The sequence below is a fragment of the Centroberyx affinis genome, unplaced genomic scaffold, assembly GCF_046629955.1.
Source record: "Centroberyx affinis isolate AG114_WGS23_722 - 3 ecotype Tasmania unplaced genomic scaffold, CSIRO-AGI_Caff_v1 ptg003168l_1, whole genome shotgun sequence".
NCBI lineage: Eukaryota > Metazoa > Chordata > Actinopteri > Beryciformes > Berycidae > Centroberyx > Centroberyx affinis.
In genome coordinates, this window is record NW_027281221.1 from 152,329 (window position 1) to 178,197 (window position 25,869).

Below are 25,869 nucleotides of genomic sequence, written 5' to 3' on the forward strand. Positions count from 1 at the left end.
CGTGCGGTTTGTGCCTTATTGCCTTATAATTGGCTGTGGAGAGCATAAGAAAGGAAATTGTTAACACACAACTGTTCTCAGGATGTGACCTCCAAAAACCCCTTTATAAATCAGCAAAATACAGGAAAAGTATGTCAGTCCGACCACTCTTAGACTAAATTGGCACCTCTTTTCTCTCTCTTTCTCTCCATCTGTTCTCTCTTTGTATTTTTCTTTGCTTTTCGTCGACCAGTCTTAAGTTGGTTATTTTACAAAAGTGTTCATAGAAAATAAATACAAATATTTCCAAGACTGTAATTTGATGTGACCCAAATATCACCTTTGTGTGTTGTCTAGAGTCCTCTGCCCCCCACAGTCCTCCATTCATCCTCAATCTCTTTCATTTCCATGTTCACTCTCACTCCGTTTTTATTGTCCTCCTCCCCTCACTTTTTTTTTTAGCACTTCAGTAAAGTCCAATGTTGCAATTACTATAGTGATCATGGTGTAAATAAATAAATAAATACATAGAAATGAATAAATACATAAATATTTCCTCATTAAATAAATACATATTTTTCAGATAGTTTGCCTTGGCATGGTAAAACCCTAACCTCCCCCTGCTGGGTTCTGCAGTGTTGATACTTTGAACTCTGAAAACAGTCTCACAGCTAAAAAAAAAATGTTCTCATCTATGATTTGAGAGAGAGCAAATCCTGCCTTGAGACATACTGTATTTAAATGGTAATGTTGCTGCCTATAGTGGGCCAGCAGTATCCTCCTGCGAGATTTACTCCCAAGGTTTGCTTGTTAAGGGAATGGTGATTCTTTCCTGTTTCTCATATCATGACCAGAGCTTTCATGCTGAAGTTTGAAAACTCAAGAACTCTCACAAAAACCGAACATGTGAACACAAAAGTTGTTTTTTTTTAAGTAGAAAGTTGAGTTCAAAGTCTGACACTGGGATTTTTTTTTTTCAGAAAGAGAAAGAGGTGGTTCTCTGTCCTTAAGGAGTACACAGTGCTGACTCTGATGATCTCAATCGAGTGCCAGAGGGTGAGAAGAGGAGGCAGAGGAGGAGATGGAGGAGGAGGAGGAGGAGGACAGAGGGGAGTTTAAAGGTCTCTGTAGACGAGCTGTGCTAGGACCCCTCCTCCTCAGGGTTTCCTGGAGCGTAGTAACCCGCCAGCTGCCTGAAACGTGGTCCCCAGTCGCTGAGGTAGGAGAAATCCTGCTCGGATGTGGTGGACAGCGTGTGGATGGAGCTGAGCGAAAGCGCTGGTGAACTGGTGCCCTCAAAGGCGTACGTCTGGAAGGAGTCATAGGGTGGCACCGACAGGTCCGCGTCGGCCTGCTCCACCTTCTTATGGATGTAGCCTTTGAATAGGGAGAAGTCTGCTGCTGCCCCGCCTCCCTCCGCGCCACCCACCCGGCTAGCCTGTATCCACTGGGGCAGTGAGCGGATCTCCGGGCCAGAGTCGGAGCTCTTGGCCTCGGGGAAGTCATAGAGGTTCCTCAGGGCGCTCATGTCGTACGCCTGAGTGTCCTGCTCCCCTCCACCCTCGTCATTGTACTTGATGACGTTGTCCCTCATGTCCTCCTCATCCTCCGCCATCCTCTGGCCCTTCCTGTGGCGTTTGAGGGTCAGGATCAGCAGAACGAGGACTGATGGAGAGACAGAAAGAGAGAGAGAGAGACGAATAAGATCATTGCACAGAGATGTCAAACGTGGATAGGTTAATGTAAAGAGTTTACAAAAGAAACCTTGATACTCTTAGTGCTTATGTTGGGGGAAAAAAGAAGAAGAAATTCAGGGCACTCTCCTCTGTATGAAGTTAAAGAGCCTTTATTATCCTCGGCTATTTCATGTTAAAATGTTAGAAAACGCACCAGCGCATTGCGGCCCCACCCGGTTTTCTTCAGGGTGCAAACAACAATGAAACATACCAACATGAGCAACCCTCCTAAGTGCTTGTTGGGACCAACATGCTGCACATACATGTATGTACAGCATAGGACAAAGACCACTGGATGAATTCATCAAAGTTGTTGAATCAGATCAGTGTGAGCAGATGACAAACGGGTTCACAGCTAAGGGATTTGAACTGTTTTGAAATCCTTGACTTTAACAAGGTCTGGAGCTGCATCGTGGATATGGATTAAGAGTTGTCAGGCTGAAAGTTTAAAGAGCTTGAATGCAAGAAAGGAATTCCACTTCACCGCGCTAAAAGTAACGGAAATAATGACATGCCTTCCACAAAGACTTGTTCAAGAGTTGGAATGTGCAAATTGTATTGATGCACATACTGTCTAAACTTACATTTCTGGAGGCTATAATCACATATTTTCCACAACAAAGTTTCCAACTATCCAGCTCATGTAAGTTTTGTAACTTTGATTCCACCTCTAAGGACAAAGACACAGCAGGGAAAGATAATATATTATCAAGTTTTATATTTCAAATGCATGAGCATTGATTTTCCACAATTCTGATTGCCTTGCCCAGAAATATGATTCAAAAGGCTTAATGGAGTCCAATTTGTATATCAATACTTATCCAAGTCCTATGCAAGTAAAACTTTGAGGTTACATCACTACTGAACACCAGAGGCATGCAACCACCTACAATGGAGAAAGAAATGGCCAGGAAAATTAAGTCTGGATTAAAAAGGAAAAACAATTGAGATGGATCACGTAATAGACTAATGAGACGAGAGGAAAACAAAGGCTGTATGCATCTAGATAAATCAATGAGGCTTTAATCTCAGCTTAGTTATTTTAATTACTGCCTACATTTGTGATTAGACAAGTCTCACTTAGTTCAGACATCCACCCCCTGACTTCATCATTCCTCCTCAGGCTGCTCCAATTCCCTCTGAAACTTCAACAAGATCTGTCTGAGACTTGCAACCACATCAAATGTCACTTTCGGTGATGATAATAAAAACATATTACAGCCAATTATGACTGAATTATGTACACTGAGGAAGATGAGAAAGATAATACGCAATTCTGTTTACTATAGTGTGAAGGATAAACGGCAATCAAGAATCATTTTGATCAACTACTGAATAAGCAAAGAAGAAAGTGGACTGGGATAGATGTATAAAACATACATTATTTAGTCAGTAAATTGTTGCTGTCATGTGACAGCAACAATACTCCAATACTCATAACTCCAATTTTGGGGGTTTTCATGTTTCACTTCAACTGAAAAAAGCTGCTCTATGGGATGAGGCAATTCTACAACCCTTGGGTTGATGAAACCTTTTCAAAACCAATTAAATGAACTCAACAATGTATGGTGGTCAGGCTAAAAACAAGCTAAGAACAAGGGTGTTTTTCTTAGTTGTTGAAATGTTGAGATTTTGGAGATACATGGTTTTCCCCAGTGATATGGTAAAAATACGAACATGTAACAAAAATAATAGCTGACTGCTATTATCATAATATTATTGTCACTTATAAGATAGAGTAAAACTTCATTTCATCATTTACACCACAGTTTTGGAGCAGTTGGGGATTCCCTGCTCAAGAATCAAACCAGTTTCCTTCTAGCTGCAAACATACTTCTCTACCCATTATACCCCATGATACTGTGTCATGACTGGTTTGAATGCTTTATGCTCTTTTGAATTATGTGATCACAGCCAGCATGGGGGTATTTCACATCTTCGCTACTCTATGATGAGTAATTGTTCATGGTTCATTGTTCAGAGGCAGAATGGTTATTCTGCCTCTTCCAATTTGCAGTATCAACTGAATTGGTAGTAATAGGTGTGGTATGGTATGCTATGTGGTATGGTACATGTGCACACATTCTTTTGCACAATTCTACAAAAATACATGTGGAGGATTATTGATTTGTGGATCTGTCTGATTAGAAATGACATTGTCCTCAGATGAAGAGATGGACAGATGAGTAAATTTGCACTGAGTTGCTGAAGTGAAGTTAAAGTGTTGATCTGCTTCCTGGCTACAGAATGTAATTACTGTATTTAACTGAGGAGAGGTCCGGCCTGGATATATGCACATCCTTCATTTTTACTGAGAATCCCCACTTCTGTCGTTCTCTTTTCAGCAGGGACAATGAGCAAATACAACAAAGGGATGTCAGTGAAGGGACATTTAGATAGATCATTAACCAGTAGGCACCATGCATCTTCTGGAACAGATAGCCTGTTGCCTAAAACAAATGCCTAGAAGCCCACAATACTAAAAAGACCATCTATTATGGGGACTGTGCTGTCTAGGATGGCACAGAATGTTTGATGTTCTAAACCCACATGAGTACACCCATACATTGTGAAAATGAAATATGGCCAGATCCTTTAACACTCAAACTAGATGGATGGTAGTAGTTTATGTGCTGTGTACAGGAAATTCACATATTTTAAAGCAGTAGTATGCTTAGCATGAAACAAAGCCTACATACAAATCCATCCTCTTCCAAAGTGACCTTTGATGTCAGGGTTTGACTCTAAAACACTGTTTCACCTTCGTTTTTCCTCTCTTGTCCTTTCTTTTCCTATTTGTGCGCAAAGCACAAAGAGCAATAGTTACAAGCATATTAATCTCTACAAATGACAGGTCCCGGTAATTGTCTTCATTTGGTGTAAAAGGCCTGAAATATAACTTGCGGAGAGCTCTGTGCGTTGCTTGCCTGAAGAGCTGTGCTTGAGCGGAGAGAGAGCCTTGCTGATCTTCTATGGGGCTTTTATGCAATTTCTCCGACTGATAATGTCCAATCTCTCCTCTTACATTGTTTGGTGAGCTCCATTGGGAAACCAGCATCCGTAGCCATTGTGTTCATTCTTCTCCTCCATGAATGGGGCAAGTTAATTGCTACGGGGTTGAGGAAACAGTCTTGGTTTGTGGTAAACTCCTGCGCACACCTCCATGCATGCAAAGCAAGCACTAAGACAATTACTCTCAATTCACACTAATGAGGAGAGTAATGGGAGGTGGAAACCTTGATGTTGTGAACTCTTTCGTACATACAGATCAGCTACTTCTTGTATAAATAGTATGTTGTGTCCAATTTATGATGTAGAACAGTAATCTAATCGTAGGTGGAGTAAAGTCTCTTTGGGTTACGGTTGGCATTTCAGTAGGATTTTAGAATGTTGTTGTTTTGTTTTTGTTTTCTTGCTTTTAGTCTTGGGAAGTTTGTTATAAGTAATTTAATGCCATCTTGTAACCTTTTAAGCACTTTAGTTTGACTCAAAGACCATCAGATAACTTAACTTCTGACAAACGCTCCCTCACTGATACCATGCTAGTGTCACTACCTGTTACGCATATAAAGACTTGAACTGTAAGCCATGGAAAACCCACTTAGCTTGGCAATAGGCACACCCTGCAGCACCACATACAGAATCCACCTTTGTAGCAACCATATGTACCTGTGTACAGCTACATCCTACACATACAAAGCTGGTCCCCATGTGTACAGATGTTTCGATAAGCGTTCCTGACAAGACGGTTAATTTACCCTTGGGCTGCGCTGGTTGCCCCAGCCCAGGAGTTCATCACAGCAGATGGGAGGTAATTGGAACGGATGCGTGCAGATGCTGCGATGCAGTGGAATGGATTCATCACACCAGGCCTATAAATGAACTGATGGAGGGACTGTTTGTTTGTAGGGTAATTAGGCAGAAATTTGTTTTCATTTTTCTCATCATCCAACAATTGATGTAATAGGGGTGGTCCAGCCTCTAGAGAGAGAAAGGGCTGGCTGGCTGGTTAGCGAGTCGGTGTGTGTGTGTGCATGTGTGTGTGTGTGTGTGTGTGTGTGTGTGTGTGGTGGTGGTGGTGGTGGGGTGCTCCCTCATTACTCACAATAAATGTACTGTATGGAGAGAGAATCGATTGCTTTGTAGTTATCGGGTGAGAAGTGCTTTGTTTGTATGTGTGCGTGTGGATGTGTGCCAATGTTGCACGAGCAGACATAAACCACAAACATATATGTGTACATAAGTAAAGAGGGAACAGGGAAGCATCGGGCAATGTGCCGTCGATATCGTTGCTGCCACATGCCTCGCTCCAGTCTGTTTCCTCTATTAACACCACAAGATAGCTGTTAACACACTGCTCGTCCCCCTGGTCCCAGCCCCTGCAGCTCAGAGATATTACTGTCCACATGATGACTGGCACAACCCGGGTGCTCCTACTTAGCCTGTCCTTCAATGCTTTGACGAGGTGCTTTCCGTCCATTTTCTACCAATCAATATCAATCACTCAAATCGGTATTGACTTCTTAGCACCAATTAATGTCACTGACATCACTGGAATCAAAATGGGTCAAACATCACATCATACCACAATAGGTGAAAAAGGGGACTGTTCTGTTTTCCATCAAATCACCAAGACTGCGATGAGAAAATCACACTTCAGGCATTTGTACCATGCAACACATTCTTCTTTGTACACAGCATCTTACGGGAAAGTTTAAAGGCCAGAGAAATGTCTTCAACTCAGGTTTGCATGGATATGTCATCTTGCCCAGAACACCAAAACCACAATACTCTGTGAACACAGTTTTTTATAGCCAGCGGTTGCCTTCCTCAGATTTGTACATAGCATTTTTGGTGAGGCTTTTAAAATCGAGATGAATAAATGATGCTCTGCTTTTGGAGTTCACCCCAGTATATGTTTTGGTTAATGGAGACACAGCTTTAACGACCCTTATTATAAAAGCTCTTAAAAGAAATAGATAGCAATGTTATTCAAAGTTAAAGCCGCCTGGTGTCAGATCATCCATCATTCACTGCCTGAACAATGCGAAACGTGTAAGAGACGTGAGCGGGGGAGACAAAACATCGTGACAGCGTTGTCGTTTCTATCACTGAGGAGTGGGATGCTAAGACGTACAGCGTGGGGAGAGCGAGAAGCCAACTCATAAAACTTTCAGAGATGACAATACCAACCCTCTTTGGTCTACTCTTCCTCTGGGATGGCGTGCGTGTGCATGTGTGTGTATGTTTGGGTGTGCATGTGTGTAAGTGTATGTGCATGCGAGGTGTGTGTGTTTAAGTATCAGAGAATGTCTGGAAAGCCTTGTCTATTTACAGCCTGCTGTTCCAGAGGGATACAAGTGCTGAGGCAGCTCCTTTCCCTGTTTGCTCCCCGCCCCCCCAACTTCCCTCCCATTCATTCCATCTCCTTCAGTGTTCCATGGAGCAAAGTGGCTTGATATCATTCATAAACCCAACCATCATCTGTACCTCTGCTTGAACAAAAGCTTTCTCCTCATAAAAGCAACAACAAAGTGTCCAGCAGGAAAGTCACTCACGAAGGCAAGATGAAATATTGATCTCCTTTTTATGTCATTCGTCCTTGTTTTTCTGCCACTGCACATGTGATTTCAATCTTGAAATATAGATAACTTCCAAAAGTGGTCAGTCCATTAAAGGAAACATGCTTGGTTGCATGATTTGCTGAGCGGAAGAGATGGAGTCATGTGTTTTGATGCAGTTTACAGTCTACACGTGCTGTAGTATATTGCCTTGGATTTTCAGTGCTACAGTCCCCTGCTGAACGTGATGCTCTTGATGTTGCTGCTGTAGTGATTGAACTTGGCAATGACCCTAAAAAAGGCAAATGACTCATATATTTATCCGTCTGTCCATCCATCCAAACACTTACCTATGAGGATGAGCATGCAGACCAGTAGTGCTATAAGTGCCCCGGGGCTGAGAGCAGCACTCATCACATACGCTGTAGCGTTGCAGGATTGGATGGCTCCGTCTGTGTCGCAAAAGAAAAACAAGCATTCACTGTAGAGATTCAGCAACAGTTATGGATTGATTCCACGGTCAAGGATTAAGCATGGCTCTGTTTATTTTTTAACATTATATATGATATTTTTTCCCCAGCTGAAATCTCTGTTAAGGGGACCATTTGTCTGCAAGATCGTGCGATAAAAAAAGCTGATAAGGAATGCAGACAAACAATGGCATGCAGACGCCCTTTATACTGCTACTGCTGCTGCTTCTGATGATGGAGACAATGATGATAATTGTGATAATAATGATGTTAGTAATGACATAGCTCTTTGCTCTCACCTGTGTCGCAGCCACAGACGTGGATGGTCAGGGTGCCTGTGGAGCTGAGGGAGGGAGGCCCACTGTCAACCACCAGGATAGGCAGGAAGTAGACATTCTGCTCGTGGCGGTTAAAACCTGACCGCTGGGTCCGGATACCAGCTGTGTTGTCTGGGTGGGTAGGTTGGGAGGTCAGAGAGAGAGAGAGAGAGAGAGACAGAGAATGAGAATGAGAGAGAATGAGAGATGAAGCAGTGGAGGATTTTAAGAACAAAACCTCTTTCTCTACTCACAGACCTAGTTTCTATAAAGCGGCATTACTGATGAAACTCAGTCCAGTGAGTGCTGGTTATTACCCTCCTCTGTTCTCATTTGAACTCAGTGTGTTGATGAAGTGTAGCCCTAGTTTGGCACTACTAGAATGTCAGAAGAAATCACGTTGTCAACAACTGGATACTTGACAAGGTGAGAAAATGCTTTCCATTTGATTAAAATATAATAATGAAAGTAAGTCTTCAAGTAATGATCAGTGCTCAAGTGATAAACAAGGAGCCAGGCAGAAAAATGCCATCCTCAGTATACATAGTCTGAATAAATCATCTACCATAATGCACAATTCAAGGACTCTGGAACAAGGGTGTCAGAATTGTCAAGTTAAACTTGGGGTTGAATAAATCCAACAGCAAAGTGAATTGCCTGCACGCCATTAACATTTATCATGTTTTTTTTAGGCAAATAAAACCAGGGGAGAAAATGAGTGAGAGAGCCACTGTTTGAAATTAAACTCCACCGGTGTATGTATGCACTCTCTATGGGAGACAGAGACAAATGTAACACAGCATACGGGAGGAGGCTTTGACAAATATAGTTGGAGTAGCATAGACTTGCATGTAGGATACCAAGCAATCCATCTCCTAGAACATATATCACCGTCATCCATGTCGCCCTAGTGCTTCTCTGGCACATGTAGCACAATCTTCGTATTACCATTTATGTACGGGAACGTTACGCCCCTGAGTTTGTCCTTTTGACTTTTACACAGTATCCACTTCCATGCCTGTCTGCTTCAGAAAAAGATTCCCTCCAAGTCATATGGATGAATACAGATTAAGACATTTGGTGTAACTATTTTTGAGCAGACACCACTGAACTTAAGAATGCACCCATACACAAAGTTTTCTAAGAACAACCTGAAGACCAAGATCCCATGATGAATTAAGCACAATCAATAGTGTGACTGATGTAGCCTATGACTTAACACTCTAAATAAACCAAATGGTGTAGTTCAAGTAATGTGCTTTAAAGGTAAAAAAAAAAAAGGTCCTTTTTACACAGAGAAAAATCTCTTTTTACATATGCTTGGAATAAGACTAATTATAAAGTATTTCTTAAAGTCTTTCTTAATTATTTTTAGTTTGTTTATTTCACATGACTCACTCTTGGCTGACAAGACTCACCCACACTTCCTTTTAAGGATGAAGTGTGATGTTCTCAAGGCAACTGAATGACAATTTGTCATGTAAAAGCAAAGTTTCTCAGTAAAGGTGAGGTTTGCTTTACAGACTTACAGCAACAAATTTAAAGAGTTTAGCAACATGCCGAAAAATTTCTTTTCATTGTTGTGTGTCAAGGCTTGGAGAGAGAATGCAATGTGAGGCTGTGATGGAGAAAAGAAGTGACAGATTGAAAGTGACAGTTTGACAAATGTGTCCATGAAAAGAGACAGTAGAGTGGAAAAAAGTGGGGTGGGAGGATAAAAGGTCTGTGTGGGGTTCTGTTTGTCTTTCGACGAAATATATACCACTGGGTCTGCAGTAGTGTGAGTGTGTGTGCATGCGCGTGTGTGTGTGTTTGCGTGTGTGTGTGCAAGTGTGTGCATGTGGATGCAGAGCATGTGCATGTAAGCATGCATATAATATACGTGAGTATTTGTCATTTTCTTAAACACACACACCCATCCTTCCACGCGCCTATCTGTGCACACATACACATACACACACACCCATACCCACACCCACACACGCGCACACACACACACACACACAAAGAAACAGCCTGACAGAGATGATGAGGATAGAGAGTGAGGCGTGGAGACAGGGCATCTTCTACATTGTGTGTGAGTGTGGCTGACTGATTGGGTGGTTTGAGGAGTTAGCCTATGAATGATGGCCCATGTGTTCCGGTGGCAGAAACCCACGTGAGTGCAGCAGGAGCTGACCATCTGCGTGAGCTTGCAGTGTGTGTATGTATGCGTGTACGTGTGTGTATGTGCAGGAGAGAGAGAGAGAGAGAGAGAGAGAGAGAGAGAGAGAGAGAGAATCCTCTTTTCATACTTAGTTCTGCATAACTGTTTGCATGTGTGTGTGTGTGTGTGTGTGTATATGTGTGTGTACACTGCACAGTGCCAACGCTATCGTGTGGATGCATGCACATGCATGTGAGTGACCTCACTGCCTCTGCACAGTGACATTTCCCTAGCTCGGGCTGCTCCCCTGACATTTTCCTGGTGTCAGATCAATCTTGATTTAGCCAGATGTCACATTCACTTAGGTACACATCTCCAAAAGAGGGATCTGCAAGCATCTAATCCTGCTTGGCTCTGTGGGGGCAGCGTTTGCAAAAACACGGACAAGCATGAAAAAGTTGATCTCCAAAGCAAAGCGAAATCATCACTGGGGAGCGTGGCGGTCCTTATGTTGCCTTACATAATGCAGTTACATTTAAATGGTGTCTTTATACAGCATGCTAAATTCATGATGACACTTGAGGCAATTATGCAAGTTGTTGACATTCCATTAAAATGGAATGGGGAACAGAATATGTGCTAAACAAAGTACTTAAAGAAATAGGCCTACACATATTTCAAGGCTAATGACATTCATATAAAATTTGTATTACTCTAAAAAAATAAACTCTGTGTGGAGTTGCCGTTCAGACAGCAGAAGGAAACACGCTTTCGGTGTATAGATAAATAAAAACAAAAAACAAGATACAATTTGTACAAAACCTCCTTTTAACATGATACGGAGTCTCAGACATGGGTCAAATAATAGTTGCAAATAATACTTTGTATTTATATAACCTTGCTTAGAGGGCCAGAACAGGTGAGGTTAATTCTATCAGGGCAATCCTGATAGTGTCAGGTAAATGGCCAGTCACATTCACTTTCAAATTACTCTCCTGTGCTTGTCAAATTTAGATATTGTCCTATCTCTACCCATCCAGCACCTGAGTAGGATAAATAATCCATGAACATCAGTGCGAGTATTTGGTCTATGGAGTCCATACTACTCTTAAATTAAACCAATATCCCTTTAAGCCAGGTCTACATTTGCAGAATGCCCTCGAGAATTTCACATAACTCTCACATTGCCAATCACTGGGGGGAAATAATTGTGAGATAATATCCTTCACCTGAACCTTTCAATCTTTTTGATTTTCATTATGATGTTGAAGGTTTGGCAGTGAAAAACAATGGTGCCGCGCCTGTGCACATTTCAAATGCAAATCTAGGCTCACTCCCTGCTAATATATCCCAGACCACAGAAATCAAATTATGCTGGTCATCTGCTTTATTTCTTACATATTCCTCTATACCTATGACCCCAATCTATAGCGCCGGTGACCCTTGCCCTCTCACCTTTGACGTCCCAAAGAGTAAAGTGTCGATTGCTGGAGGCTTCAGGGGCCAGGGTGAAGTAGAAGCGATGTCCAGACTGGGGCTCATCTCTATCCACCACACTGATGGTGTGAATTAGCTGTAGAAAGAGAAGGAACCCAAGGAGAAAAAGGGAAAGGAACAAGAAAAGAAGAGTTAGGGCTTTAACAAAGATATGATTTCCTCTAAGATCCTTTCAGTGGCTATAGCAAAAAAAATCCACCAAAATAAGCATTTTTTCAGGCATAGACACTTAACATATCAAATGCCTCTTTCACGTTACGGGGTGGGTGGGGGAGGTGGGGTGGGGTTGGGGGCGAGGGGGCTGGGTGGGGCCTGGGGGATGGTGGGGGCTGCTTGGATGCAACTGACTCAAACGCTTCCCATAAAACTGCAGTTTAAAAGGGCTACAGTCTCAAAGAGGAAAAGTGTCCATTGTATCTAGTTTTTCTTTCTGCATAATGTTCACAGAGCAGTGAAAAAAGGAAAAACAGTCTTTTCAACGTTAGAGTGCAAAACTATCATAAAATGGCTCACTGAAGAGGTGGGGAGAACAGAAAAGGACTGAGATATTCTGTGAGAGCTGCCATATTTGCTTTACAGCAGAAAAGAAGACACAGTGATTGAGCAAAGGTGCAAAATTTGTATTTAAAGCAATAATGGTGATCCACATTCAAAGAGAAAACTCAACTGTGATCCAATTTGGCGAACTCTGTGTGGACACAATAAGGTGAGATAGGATTCACTGTGAGCTGAACAGACATCAAACACTTCCCAGAGATCCTTTCACGTTACCACAGGCCTCTCAGTGACAATTCATCCCCTCATCCTATTACTCTTCAGCTAGCATCAAACCACAAGCTGATAAATGAAATTTTCACATCAGTTGGCTCTGATTCCTCTGACCGCACAGAACATATGAGTCCACATATTTGTTATTATTTCAATTATTTCTTTAACCTTAATTTAACCTTACATGGGCTGCATTTTTGTGATGGTGGATGATGGGGCATTTTTGTTGGGTACACAGGTTTTTTTCTCATCTGTTTGGTGAGAAATAGTGGGAGGAGAGGCGCAGTAGGTTGTGTGTCAATAAAAATCAAGCAGTGCAGTTCAGTTTTGGTGTCAGGGATAATGTGGTTTTGCGCTTGTGTCACCTGGCACAGTCATGTTCCGTGTTTTTTTCGTGGCTTTACCAAGTGATGCACTCATGAACAGATCCTACTCAAAAACATACTCAGCTTGACTTTGATATGAATCTGTCAAGCAGGAAAAAATAAGAAACAACATTTTTCGTTCTAACAATACTCTGTGGTGTAACCATGACGCACGTGACAGAGTGGGGATTGTGGAGGCGGCTGCATCCTCTATAGATGTCAGGGACTGTCAGTGAGCCTTCTGTAGCCAAACTGTCCCTGAGGTTCCCCGCCAACTTCTATTTGGCTCATTAATATCATTGAACCGTTTCCTACATTGAGCAACGGCTGTGCTAGGACCAGAGCAACACGGTAACCAAAAGTGTTTTCTCCTCCCACACTAATTTAATTTAAGGTGCCGTATATTTGCTTGTACTGATTCTGCATCTCTTGTACAAGGACATCAGTGCTGTGTCACAGAGCGCACTGCTTTTAAAGGGAAGGAAAAGAGGAGAGTTGATTGGTCATCATTGGGCCCCTAACGCCCCTAACATACCCACTGATAATGTATTCTTCCTAATCCCACCCTGTTTCCAAGTGTGCTGCAGTTGTGCCGTGCGTCTCTGGCCACAAAGTTACCAAAAATCAGAAACCACACCCTCTGCACTTCCACCATGTTCCTTTGATTACGCTTTTTGCGGAGCGCCATTGATTCACAAAAATAGAGACCACACTGAGGTAAAGAATCTCCTTTTCAAGGGAGCTCTCGTCCAGAGAAAATTTACATGTAAAGGAAACGTAAAAAGGCAAAATTTACTACTTGTGCTCAAAAGGCAGCAGCCCAATAGCAGACCGGCAGGATCATGGGCCAAGTTAGAAACAGATGAGTCCACTTTGTCGAAGACCAGGAAAAGAGACAATACATTGAGGCAGGCAATCTCCCCAAAATCCACTGCTGGCTTTTCTCATTACTGTAGAGCCTTGTCAGAGGGCTCACAGAATTCATTTTGGTTTTGGAAGTCAGCAAAATACTAATGAGATTTTTTAACTGAATCTCCCAAGCAATGTTCTTTTTCCTGTTGTTAAGGTAGACAAGTTTTATCTTGCAGAAAGTCTGACTGAATTTTCGGGATACCTCTTTCTCTCTCTCTCTGCTAAACACACACACACATACACACACACACACACGCGCACACACACACCTACACACACAAACACAAACACACACACACACACACATACGAGGCACTGTTAGAAATCTGTAGAAACACACATGACAAACAACACCCAGAACTACTATTAACTGAGGCACTTCTCAAGATGATTAAAGCTGGATGTTCGATGGACATAATTTCCTTTGTCTGGTCTCACAAAAGCTTGGTATCGGATAAGAACTAAGGAAATACATCAAACTATTACTGGGCTGTTACAGTAGCTGTCTCCTCTTTAAGGGGCATGGCCTTTTTGAAATGCTAAACATAGCTTTGTTTACCAGAGTGATCCCTTCCCTCTGTCTATCTTTTCTCCTCCACCTCTCTGCCTCTTCTGCCTGCTCTCTCTATTCGTCACTGTGAGCCCCTCTTTCCGCCTTCCTTTGTCCTTTGCATTTATCTCCTCTAGAGTATCTCACTCTCTCATACCTTACCTTTCCAGAAAAATCTGTCCCTCATTCATCACTCGGCTGCAAATTGATTATTCAAACAATACATACGCATGGAATACTGTAGATATACAGCACACCTTTCTTGTACATAAAAAATATTTGTTTTATGGTGTGAATTTAAGCTCATGTTGCCTGTCTGTGCTAGACAGCCTCATTCATTTACAGCATTGCACACAAATCTGAATTATGAGCATAAGCCGAGGCTATGCATTACTGTGACTAAGCTACTGTTGAGCGCACTTCCGGGCCACAATTGTACCTTCAGCATACACAGCTCCTCATCACTGACGTAATCATCACAGACACAGAACAGGCTTAGTCATACCCACTGCTCAGTGTGGCTGTTTGGGCCTATGTGACCTGCTGTGTAATTACAAAAACGCTAGGGAACAATTTCAGGGTAAATTACACACCTTTTCCTTATTGCTCTGCAAAATCTGCACTTGAGAAACATGAGGAAATGAATTAGGAACTATTCCCGGTATTCCTCTGAAGGAGTTTAGAAGCCAAAGAATTAATAATATGCCGACTCAGCCATAGTCTGGATTGTGTCACGCAGTAGTTTCCATGTGTTTTTGTAAGAAAAAAAAAGCTTTTCTTTTTTTTCTTTTTTTTTGGATACATTACATTGTGTTGACGACAGACAGCCCTTGAAGAAATACAATCACACTCTATTACTGCTGTGTTGCAAATGTGTCAAAATGGATCTTCTCATGCTTCTTTTGTATGTTAATCAGAGTCAAAGTCAAATGACTAATCATGAATGAATAAAATGAATAAAAGGGAGTGATTGAGCTCACTCACCTCCGCTGTCTGTAGAGCCACTATATATAGTTCTCATTTTACAGAACTGAATATACTTTTTTGTTTTGTTTGGAAAGAGAAAGATAAGGAGGGTAGAGGCTAAATAAACTGTGTAGGAGCTAACAAACTCTCACTAAATAGTTATACTTCAAAGAAATACTGTATATACGTTCTTTTTAGAATTCAGTTATTTTGGACTGCATCTTGGTGCTTCCTGTACATGTCTGCGCATGCACACACACACACACGCACACACACCTACACACACACACACACACACACACACACACACACGCACACGCACACACACACACACACACACACACACACACACACACACACACACAGACAAAGCCGAGACAAGACATATAATGATGTAAACCACCTGCGGTGCGAAAGACAACTTCTCCTCCTCCCTAGCATACCACGTATTCAGTCAATCCACAGTGATATATTAAAAATACAGCTGAGTGTGCTGTATGCCAAAACAGCCAAGGCCCGACTGTATCTCCTCTCCACTCTTTGAACTAAGCCCTCTCCTGTTTTTTTTTCAGTCTGAAGGTAAAAGAGTAATGAGGAGAGAGGACACACTATAAACACCAGCTTTATTATCAGTCGAGGGATGAATCTACTCCTTTCTTTGAAGAAATATGAACGGCAGCGAGGATGTAGCGAGCAAGTCTTGATCTGCGTTCTGTGACTGTGCCCTCAGCAGGGAAACTCTCAGGCGGCGTCTCAGGGCGAGCGCAAACCACTGAGGGAGAGAAAGAGAGTGAAGCAAGAGAGGGAAATGAGAGAGGAGTGTGTGGGAGTTTATCGAGCAGCTAGCGAAGCTCCCTCAAGCACAATCACCTAATTAGATTTCTATCTAATGGTCCCCTTGTCTGACCCCCTTAAATCTCTAGCATCTCTGGAAAGCTGGAAGGGGAGACTTTCCCAAAAGTAGCCCATCTGCGGAAGAGGTGTTTGGCGGGTCAAGGTCGTGAGAGGGTGGCTGCTTTCTCTTTCGCAGCAGAAATCAACCACTTCACGAGGGTGGCGGGGAAGTTAAAAAAAACAGAACTCTTTAAAATGAGCTGAGAGAAGCTCGTCTCTAAAGCCACAAACACTGAAAGCATCACCAGTTTGACTTGGCAGCGTCAACTGAGGACCAGCAGGGATATTTATCTGGTTCTGGAGCCGTAGTGCAAAAGAAAAAAAAAAAAAAGGGGGCAATATTCTCAACTTATATTGTAATTATCTAAATAGGCATGTCTCTGTTATAATGCATATTTTTTTGATAAATTTCTAATTTGCAGTCATATATTACAGTGTGTTTTTGGATTTTTTAATTAGCACCCATAGCCAGCTCATCAAGTCGCCTAGTTTGTAAAGTCTTATTTAATAAAGAGACTGTATACCAGTTTATAGAATTTATATCACAATAAAATATATTACCCATAGCGGTGGCAAAGTGCAAATGGGAGATTTGCAGTACATCAGCGTCAAACGAGGTGCGTCAAATGATATGCGTCAAAAGTTGCATCCAGTGCATTTGGGCCTTCAGATTAAGCCATAAAAATGAATGCGAACAGGATTAAATGTTGAAAAATATTGGTGGAATAATTCAAGTCTGAGAAGAGCTCAAAAATGGAAGCACTGTTGGAGTGCCTGTATTCATCTACTTGTTTGTCTGTCTGATTCAGCATTAACATTGGAGAGACAAAAGGAAAGGGCATTTTGGTGACTAGAACAGATGAGTCACTCAGTCAGTCTCCTACACAACTCATCAAATATTGTCTGGCAAAACTGTGAGTCTGTCTGGGTTTAATGCCTCGGTTGTGTTGGCTCGCTCCAGTGTGTGCCTGTGCGCGCGTGCGTGCGTGTGTGTGTGTGTGTGTGTGTGTGTGTGTGTGTGTATGTGTGTGTTGGGGGGGCATGCACTTGTTTGTGTGAGTGTCTGTATGTGTGTATGCATGTGCATGGGGTGAGTAAGCGTGTTTATGTGTGTGTGTTTCAGACAGGCCTAACATTTAGCCATTTCAAATGGACTCCCAGGGGTTGGAGGTGGGTGGGGGGGTGGGGGTGGGGTGTCCAGGCTGAGGTGATCTGTCGCAGTGACCCACTCGGCCAGCTGTGAGACGGCACGGCAGAGCTGACAGGCCTCCGTTACCCCGGGCCATACTTAGTATTTGGCTTCCCACCCAGCCCTTTTTTCTGCACACACGGCACTATATGATATCTGTCCCTCCGCATCCAGTCAGATAAATACCACGGGGTGGGCGAGGAATGGGCTGAGAGGCTGAGATTGTGTTCACGTGTCTGTCAGAGAGGTGCAGCATATAGGAAAAATGGGCCAATCAGGACATGGATGCAGAACGACAGAAATCAAGAAGGGATTTGAGAGATTGCAAAGCTTGTGAACTATAATGATGTACAATAGTATAACTGGGGCCATGATTTGCGTTATTTTTGACATATCCAATACACAACTAAATGGTGGCAGTTAAGCTGAATTGCATCTGAAAACCTTTAAGGCGCAATCAGGAATTTGAGCATAGCTGTCCCTATGATGCCAGATCGCTCCGCTGCTGGTTTTGTATATGTAAATTAAATTGGAATAATACATTTTTACATTTGCATTTTATGCATTTACCTAACGCTGTTATCCAGAGTGACTTACAATAAATGCAATGGCAGAATATGTTAAAATCTTTAAATGTCCAACATTTTTTCTCGAACTGACAAAAGCCTTGATATAACGACAAAGATTGCATGACAGCTAAACATTATTTTTAAACTGTAGATGATTTCCTTAAATGTGTATGGTCTGTACACACTAGAATATGAAAGCTGTGGAAAGATAATTTTCCATTAACAATTCTACCCTTCAAGATAGATAGATAGATAAATAGATAGATAGATAGATAGATAGATAGGTAGATAAACCTGTAATTAATGCGCAAAAATAGATTAGGTGGGTGTTTGGCATACACCCACCTATTTGAGCATTAATGCATGGTTGTGCACATGTACTGTATGCTATCAGGTGTATATCCAAACTGCATTTTACCTCCTGCACTCTTTATTTTATTTCATTTTATCTCTCTATCTCTTTCTGTCTTTAAGTCACTCTGCTTTTCTTTTTTCTCCATCTCTAAAGGTCGACCTGCATGAGACCCCTAAAAGGCCCCCGTAAATAAAAGGTGAGAAGCTATTTGCCACTTTGTGTCATGCCCCTGGCTTGAACTGTGTCCCCGAGCCAAAGCTGCTTAGCCTGTGTCACCCGTTTTTTATTTACTTCTCAGCCACCCCCCCTCCCTCCCACCACATGCACTCTGCCTCTAAACACAAACAAAATACGTTGTGTTGCCAACTCTCAAATGGGATCAAACCCAACCACAGTTAAAAGGCTTAGGCTAATCTGATTTTCTCTGTGGTTCCACCAAAAACTAGACCTGAGCCAGGAAGCTGACACTCCATGAGCGAGACTGGCTGATAACACACAGCACACAACAGGAGACAATGGAGAGCTCCTCATTAGCTTGGAAAATGGGGGTTGATCTGACATATGTTAGAGTTTGACAGTGATCGGTGTGTGTTTGCGTGCGTGCATGAACACATATGTATGTATGTGTGTTTGCACGCATGTTTGCTTTTGTATGTCTGTGTTTGTGATGTATTTTGTGCAAAACAGAGCACGAGTGAGCTTGGTGTGAGGACAAAGCTGAAACTATAACCACAGAAAAAAAAGCCCTATGTAGTTTTCTCTGTGTCTTGAGATGATATATCCACACAAAACCAGCAACACTATATCAACATCAACCTCCACAGCTGTGGGTAAGAAAAGCACTATAGAGAGCCACCACATAACAAATAAACAACACCTCAGGAGTCGCTCAGACACACACACACACACACACACACACACACACACACACACACAAAACTGTTCATTAAGGGCTACTTCAATGGAGGAAAAAAACAAAAAACTTATATATATGCCTTGTTGCATCACTGACAGCTTGATTGAACGATTTAGGTATAAAATAAATTAGTGTTTGCTTATAATTAGCTATAATCAAGTACTGCTATCAATCATGTGATACTGATAATCCCCAGCGGGTGGGTTTTGGCTGATTTGCAATGGCAACATGGAACAGACAACCACTCTACTGTGTGATGTTTTGAATCTTGAGCCAAGCAATTTGACAGTTGATTCATTCGAAAAATAACAGGTGTTGGGTTGGGCTCTAATTAATTCTGCCACTGTAGGGGGCCTTTAAAGAAGGTGAAAAATGCTAGACATTTAACAAAGCAGTAATAGCCCTCTCTAACTTCACATTTTGTATTCATAGAGGCCAGACCAAGTGAGCAAAGTGCATGTTCTCTGGGTAGAGAAGCACATGCACAGGGCAAAATAGGGCAGCTAGCCAATGTTTGACTTCTATGCCAGGTGAAAGAAAAATGGAGGTAATTATGCCTATTTCCGAGAGCCGTTGCCCTGTCCAAGTTTCCAAATTGATTAACAGCATTCTGGGGAACTGAAACAAAATTGAAGCTCATTTTACACGCAAACATCTGCTGGCTGTTGCTTATACCTCTAGGCTCCTCCTATGGCAGTTTCATTTACTGAATAAATAAGTGCATTCTGGGAAGCAGTAGACATCAAAACACTTCAGCATATCAGACTATAGCCCTCAGCTGCTTGATATTATGAAGTTGACCCTGGCCTTTATATTCTATGGTAAGAGGACACCTTGGAAAAGCATGCAATAGTAGAGAGCCGTGTTTTACTTATGTCTATGGATTTCATAGCAATATCTATGCTTGAATAATTATGCTGCCTATTGAAATATCTTGCTTGTTGAAATTAATGTAGTTGTGCCTAGATCGTGTCATTGTGTTGCATCAATTGGATGAACAGAGAATGTGCAACAATAGGTAATGAATTTCACATGCAACCAAATCAAATGATGCTTGCTAATGGAAGGGCAAATCTCTGCAATAGTTTATTTGATAGAGAATCAAAGTAGGCAATGGGCCAACTGTAAATTTAAGTAATTGGCTGTTTTATATTAGTGATCAATGTACTGTCTTGTCTGACTGATGAAATAGGGCTCCGTTATTACATAGTGCATTCATTTGTATTTTATAAATCAACAGGTCAATATGCACGCACAGTGAATCCAAAATTGGTTCCAAAATACTAAAAGAAAATGATAGGCCACACAGCTTCCTCACTTATGCTGCTTTGAAGTGCTCCTTTTTCTGAGTCAGGAAGTCAGAAATATGACTTGACACGTATTCAAGTGCTTTGGTTGGAAATAATGGCAAAATCGACCCCATAACAAAAGCAGTATTTTTGTGGCTGTTTTAGTTCAGGAACCAAGTGGCACAGAGCTACTTCCTGCTGCAGAGGCAGAGTAAGGAGAAGTAAATGTGCATCAGGCATGATAATGATGTTTTAAGTAATTTATCAGCCAAAAGTTGCATTTGTGCAGTACTAATTATTTAATCAGTATGTAATCATTATTTATTCAAAGAAAGCCAAATAATAACATAAAACATTACTTTTACTATCAATTGTTGACATGGCTTCAATGCTCTAACCCTAACATCTCTGCAAGATATACAGTATATTACTGGGAAATTTCCACTTCCCAGTAATATTTACCACTTTATTGGGTCATTAATCTGTGCTCGTGATTACCATATTTCCATATATTGAAATGCAGCCTTTAGCTTGCTGGCTTGCCTGGGTAATGTTACAGGTGTAGCATTTTTGCTTAGTTAAAAATAATTTCAGAACACATTGTGCACAATGTGAACAACTTCCAGAATGTCAAACAGGGCTATAAATTGTGACAAAAGTGTTGTGACACTTGTTTTAAAAATCTTTTTCCAAGCTTATGGCCAATATGGATTATTATTAACCTGACAAATAATTATAAACTGGACATAGATTATTTTTTACCTGTGACAGTTTGCTGCTCTGTGTTTATTACATTTGGACAATGTGTGTATAGACTGTATTTGTGCCAAAGTAAAATGCATTTAGTTCTGGCTAAAACATCAGGTTACTGCAATTTGAACTCTAGTTAAGAGTACTAGCTTGAACGCGTGATTTGACCATACTGCACAGACAGTTTCCAAAGAACTTTTTTCCAAACAACTATCAAGAGAGACCAGGGCAAAGTGACAGCAGTTCAGATTTTCTTATGAATCAACATTTCAGAAAGTGGTAATACTGGAAAAAAGCGTGGCAAAATGTGACTAAAGAAACACTCTGGAGTCCTACTGGTATTAAGCTGACTTCTGGCAGCAAGGCAACTTTTTTTCATATAGCACTGTTTATGCGGCTGTGCGTCATTAACTAATCTTTTATTGGTCTCTTTCTATTGGAAGAATCTATCTCATCAAGCGCCAACGCATCTATATGGCATTTATATGAGTAATTCATTAATGAATTGATTCGCTGATTCATTTTTCCCTCCGGGTTTGAATCCATCAATAGAAAGGCTCTATCCCTGCTATAAAAAGTAGAACATACAGCTCTGAGGCACCAGGGCGGACACGGCAAATCCCTGGACCCAAATTATTGTTTTTTTTCACACCTCTCATTTCATTTTTTCAAAGGTAAAGATGCAGTGACTGACAACAAACAACAACAACTACTGAAAACCAGTTGTTGTTATATTATTCTGAAAAAAACATGGAGGAGAAAATTGTTTCTCACATGCCCCCCTGCGGTTACCCCTGGGGCTGAAAATGAACGTTAGAAAGCCTCTGACCCAAGGCTAACACATTTTCATTCAATCTCAGCAGTCAACTCCAACAGAACTCCCCAGAACAACACACAAAAAGAGACTGCAAGGAATAGAGAAAAAAAAAAAAAAATCACAGGTTGTATCTGAGATACAAAGAGAGCCAGAACAAATGAGAAGAGATAGATAGATAGATAGATAGATAGATAGACAGATAGACTGATAGATAGATAGATAGATAGATAGCAAAACTGATACAACTTCATATTCTCCTTTACAATATGTACCTTCAAATGACATCTCTCTCTTCCTTTGGACCATAATTACAGTGTGAAATATTTAACTGCATTTCTCTCTAATGAGAGCATTAAAGAACCTTTTCTTTTACAATGCTGGGAGCCAGCAATGATCTTTTGCTGGAAGACTAATCGTCTCTATGTGATTAGGAGTTGAAGGTTAATGTGGGCTCTTGCAGATGGAAGAGGGAGCGAGGTGGGAGTGAGCGAGATCAGACCAGACAATGTTCTAGAGAGGCGCAGGCGGGCCGTGTTGCAGAGGCACAGAGGGGCTATAAGTGGTTAAGAGTCTGTGGATCAAGGGGAGGGGAGGCCTCAGCCTCATTACACATGTAAATGCAGCTTCCAGCATGGAGGCCCACTTTAAAGCCTTGCTTTTTTAATTATTCCTTTGCTCTGCACATGATAATTGGGTCCAACTGAGCCCAGGGCCTGTTGACTGGGTAAGGAGAATAAAATACCCTAATGACTCTGTCCATTTTTAATGGTGATCAGTGGGAGGATCTGGTCTCGTATTGGATTGGAAACCACCATGGTATTGACTGTCTTGATTTTCCAGACAGCCTCCCACTGTTTGAATAGTGTTGGGTAATGGTGCACATAAAAGTCTAGAATTTAATTTTGCTCGTAGCTGTTGTTCCTTAGTTACACCAACTGTTCTCTTAGAGTTCACGACCTTGTGGTTTATGAATTTATAATTCAATCTGCAGTAATTATTGTATCACTGTATGCCTGATATGGTATAACAAAAAGGAAGTACAGAACCATCCCAGGTAGAACTAAATTTGTGTATACTGTAATTGTAGCCTATGTAACAGATGAAAGACTTGATGTCTTGCATGGCAAGCCCCTTGTGAAATGGCATGCAGAAAACCTTTTATCCTGAATCCATTCTTTAGTTTAACCAAACACATTGCTGACTTCTACAAAAATCCAACATTGAAATCAGCGAAGTATTCATCCAGCTGACTTTTAATCTGCATCCAGCATGAAGAAACAGAGAAAATCCATCTTTGGAAAAAATTTAGTTTCTTTCTGGCACCAACACTCTTTGGCAAATTGTACCTGTGTCCAAAAGCTGAGTTTATAAATTGCCTTTGGGACAAAGAGTCAGATATATCATGCTGTCCAATTGAAAATGGTCCAAACCAGAAATACAGCAATAATGAAACAGTTCTGACAAGAGAAGAAGGTGATTGGCTAGGGCAATAAGAAGAAAATAAACAAAAAAGAATAACAATGACAAGGTGATTGCTGGTTGTTCTACACAGATTTCAAGACCCCTCATGCTGCATGTACCCAAAGATTTCCTTGCACCTAATGGAATCAAATGTTGTTGTGTAAATCAAAGATAATGGGAAAAGAAGATACTAGTCCAGCCTACAGAAACCCTTTTATGGGCAGAAATATGTGTCACTAGAAACTGAAATTGAATTATTTATATTTGAATTTGTATTGTTAAACTTGAATAACTGCACTGAAAAACTGAATCTGAATAGCATAATTTGAAATTGAATTTATTAGTTTGAAACTGAATTCCAATAAACTTGAAACTGAATGTAATATTATGAAATTCAATTAATTTGCTCTGAAACTGTATTCAGTTCTCACAATTCAATTCAGTTCTTGCAATTCAATTTCAGTTTACTGAGACACACATCCTGGTCGTTGAGGAAGAGCAATCGAGTGCAGATTCACAGAACTCCTTTTCACGTTTTTGGCCCGAAAATTCCAGATCCCTTCAGTTCTCTGGACATGATACTCCGAGCTGAACAGCATCAGTTTTCAGCATGTCGAAGCATGACCAAAGGCTCGATTCACAGGTTTGTATAAACATATAATATATATAAGAAGAAGCTTTATGTATACAAGTGATAGCATAACTGTAGCTGTTGCCTCTCACAGAAACAAGGACGCAATTTGTGATAAGCTGCAACCAGCTTGGCCAGCCAAGATGTTTGGAGGGGAAATCCAGATCAGGTGGGGGGCGAGGGGCTAATAAAAGAATCTCCTATTCTCCTAGCCACCAAGCATTCTGCTTGATATTTGCCAACAAACTACATACATTCTCTCTCTCTCACACACAACAACAACACACACACATACAGTAAACTTAGATGTGATCAGATTTAGTAATTCTGATTTTATATTATGAAAAACGTACCTGACCAGGCTTGGCATCTTCGCATATAGAGGCTTCGTACGGTGTGGCCAGTTCAGGAGGGTTGTCATTTACATCCAGGATACGAATACTCACTGCTGAATGGGATGCCATGGTGTGGTTATCTGCAGGAGAAAAAGAAAGAAAACTTGTCTGCCAACTCTGTCTAGATACATTTTTATATGTTTTTGCTGCCAAGAACTATAAACCGACTTCCCAAAAAATCCATGAAAAACACAGCAGTGCCATTAAAACCAAGATTTGTTTTTAGAAAATGCAAGAGTTGACCACCATTATACCATGTTTTTATTGATGGCCATATCACACTAATGCATTTTGACATAAGCCTTCATCAGAATACATAGGTCCAATTAAGGAAAATATACTGTGTATATATACAGTATATACATTTATATACATGTATAGTTGTAAATGTTACTATCTGTCATGGTGTCATTTCACTGGTTTTTAATACTGCTACTTCATCTATAGCCACAATCACTACTATCACTGCATCACAGTACATACTCATTACACATTCATGAGAATAAACTGATTTTCACACAGTGTAAGGTGCCACACACTATCAAGCTATTTCCCTAGTGAGCCACAAAGAAGTTTGAAAGGTAAATGGTGTAAAGCAGACAGGACTGAGGGTCCTGATGGGATTTAATCTTTCACTGTGATATGAATGTTTCTGACTTTCAACTTCAATAAAATAACTATATAAGGACATTAAGGTATGGAAAACACTGAGTCACATGAGCCTCATATACTGGTATAAATTGCTCTAAAACAAGCCAGGGAAGTAAACTACTGAAATTGTCAATTTCAGTCCTCCAAGATGGTTCTTTTTGGTTATAACATGAGAAATAAAGGCTCATTTCACCATTCAGATGGATGTAATTTTCCACAATGAAGCAGACAGTTGCTTTGGCGATGTGGCTAAGTGCTGGAGGGTTTTAATCTAATGCCTCCTCAAATTACCCCCATTACCTGAATAACACTTCCTGGCACCAGTGAGTGACATGAAAATGGCACCAAAGAACCCATTTTCATTCCCAGGTCCTCACTATCCAATAATGAGGACTGTAGTATTGCTGTTTAATAGTTTGAGTGCAACAGGCACGTCTTGGTAAGATGATAATGACAAATAAATGCATTTGATAATATTGCAAATGTCATGCTGTAATTTAGTTCTTCATGTCATTTTTAACTAGATAAAACAAGTGGAATAATACCACACCAGACTCTCAAGACACTTTTCTTAATGGGCCAGAATGTAAACGTGGGAGGGAAGAAGATTATATAATTAGTACAATCAAAACCCACTTCAAATTAGCTCTACTTCTCCTTGAATCTTAATTCCCATTCTTAATCA

General features: G+C 41.1%; 1 protein-coding gene across 1 annotated transcript in view; it reads right to left on the bottom strand.

Annotated features, from left to right (window-relative positions):
• Positions 1 to 1,120: 1,120 nt before the first annotated feature.
• The window catches only part of LOC139659946 (cadherin-22-like), an 81,471-nt gene continuing 56,722 nt past the window's right edge, over positions 1,121 to 25,869 (bottom strand). The window contains 5 exon segments of the mRNA XM_071537968.1: positions 1,121 to 1,644; positions 7,627 to 7,728; positions 8,046 to 8,195; positions 11,665 to 11,782; positions 24,492 to 24,613. Coding sequence (XP_071394069.1) covers positions 1,121 to 1,644; positions 7,627 to 7,728; positions 8,046 to 8,195; positions 11,665 to 11,782; positions 24,492 to 24,613 — 1,016 coding nt within the window.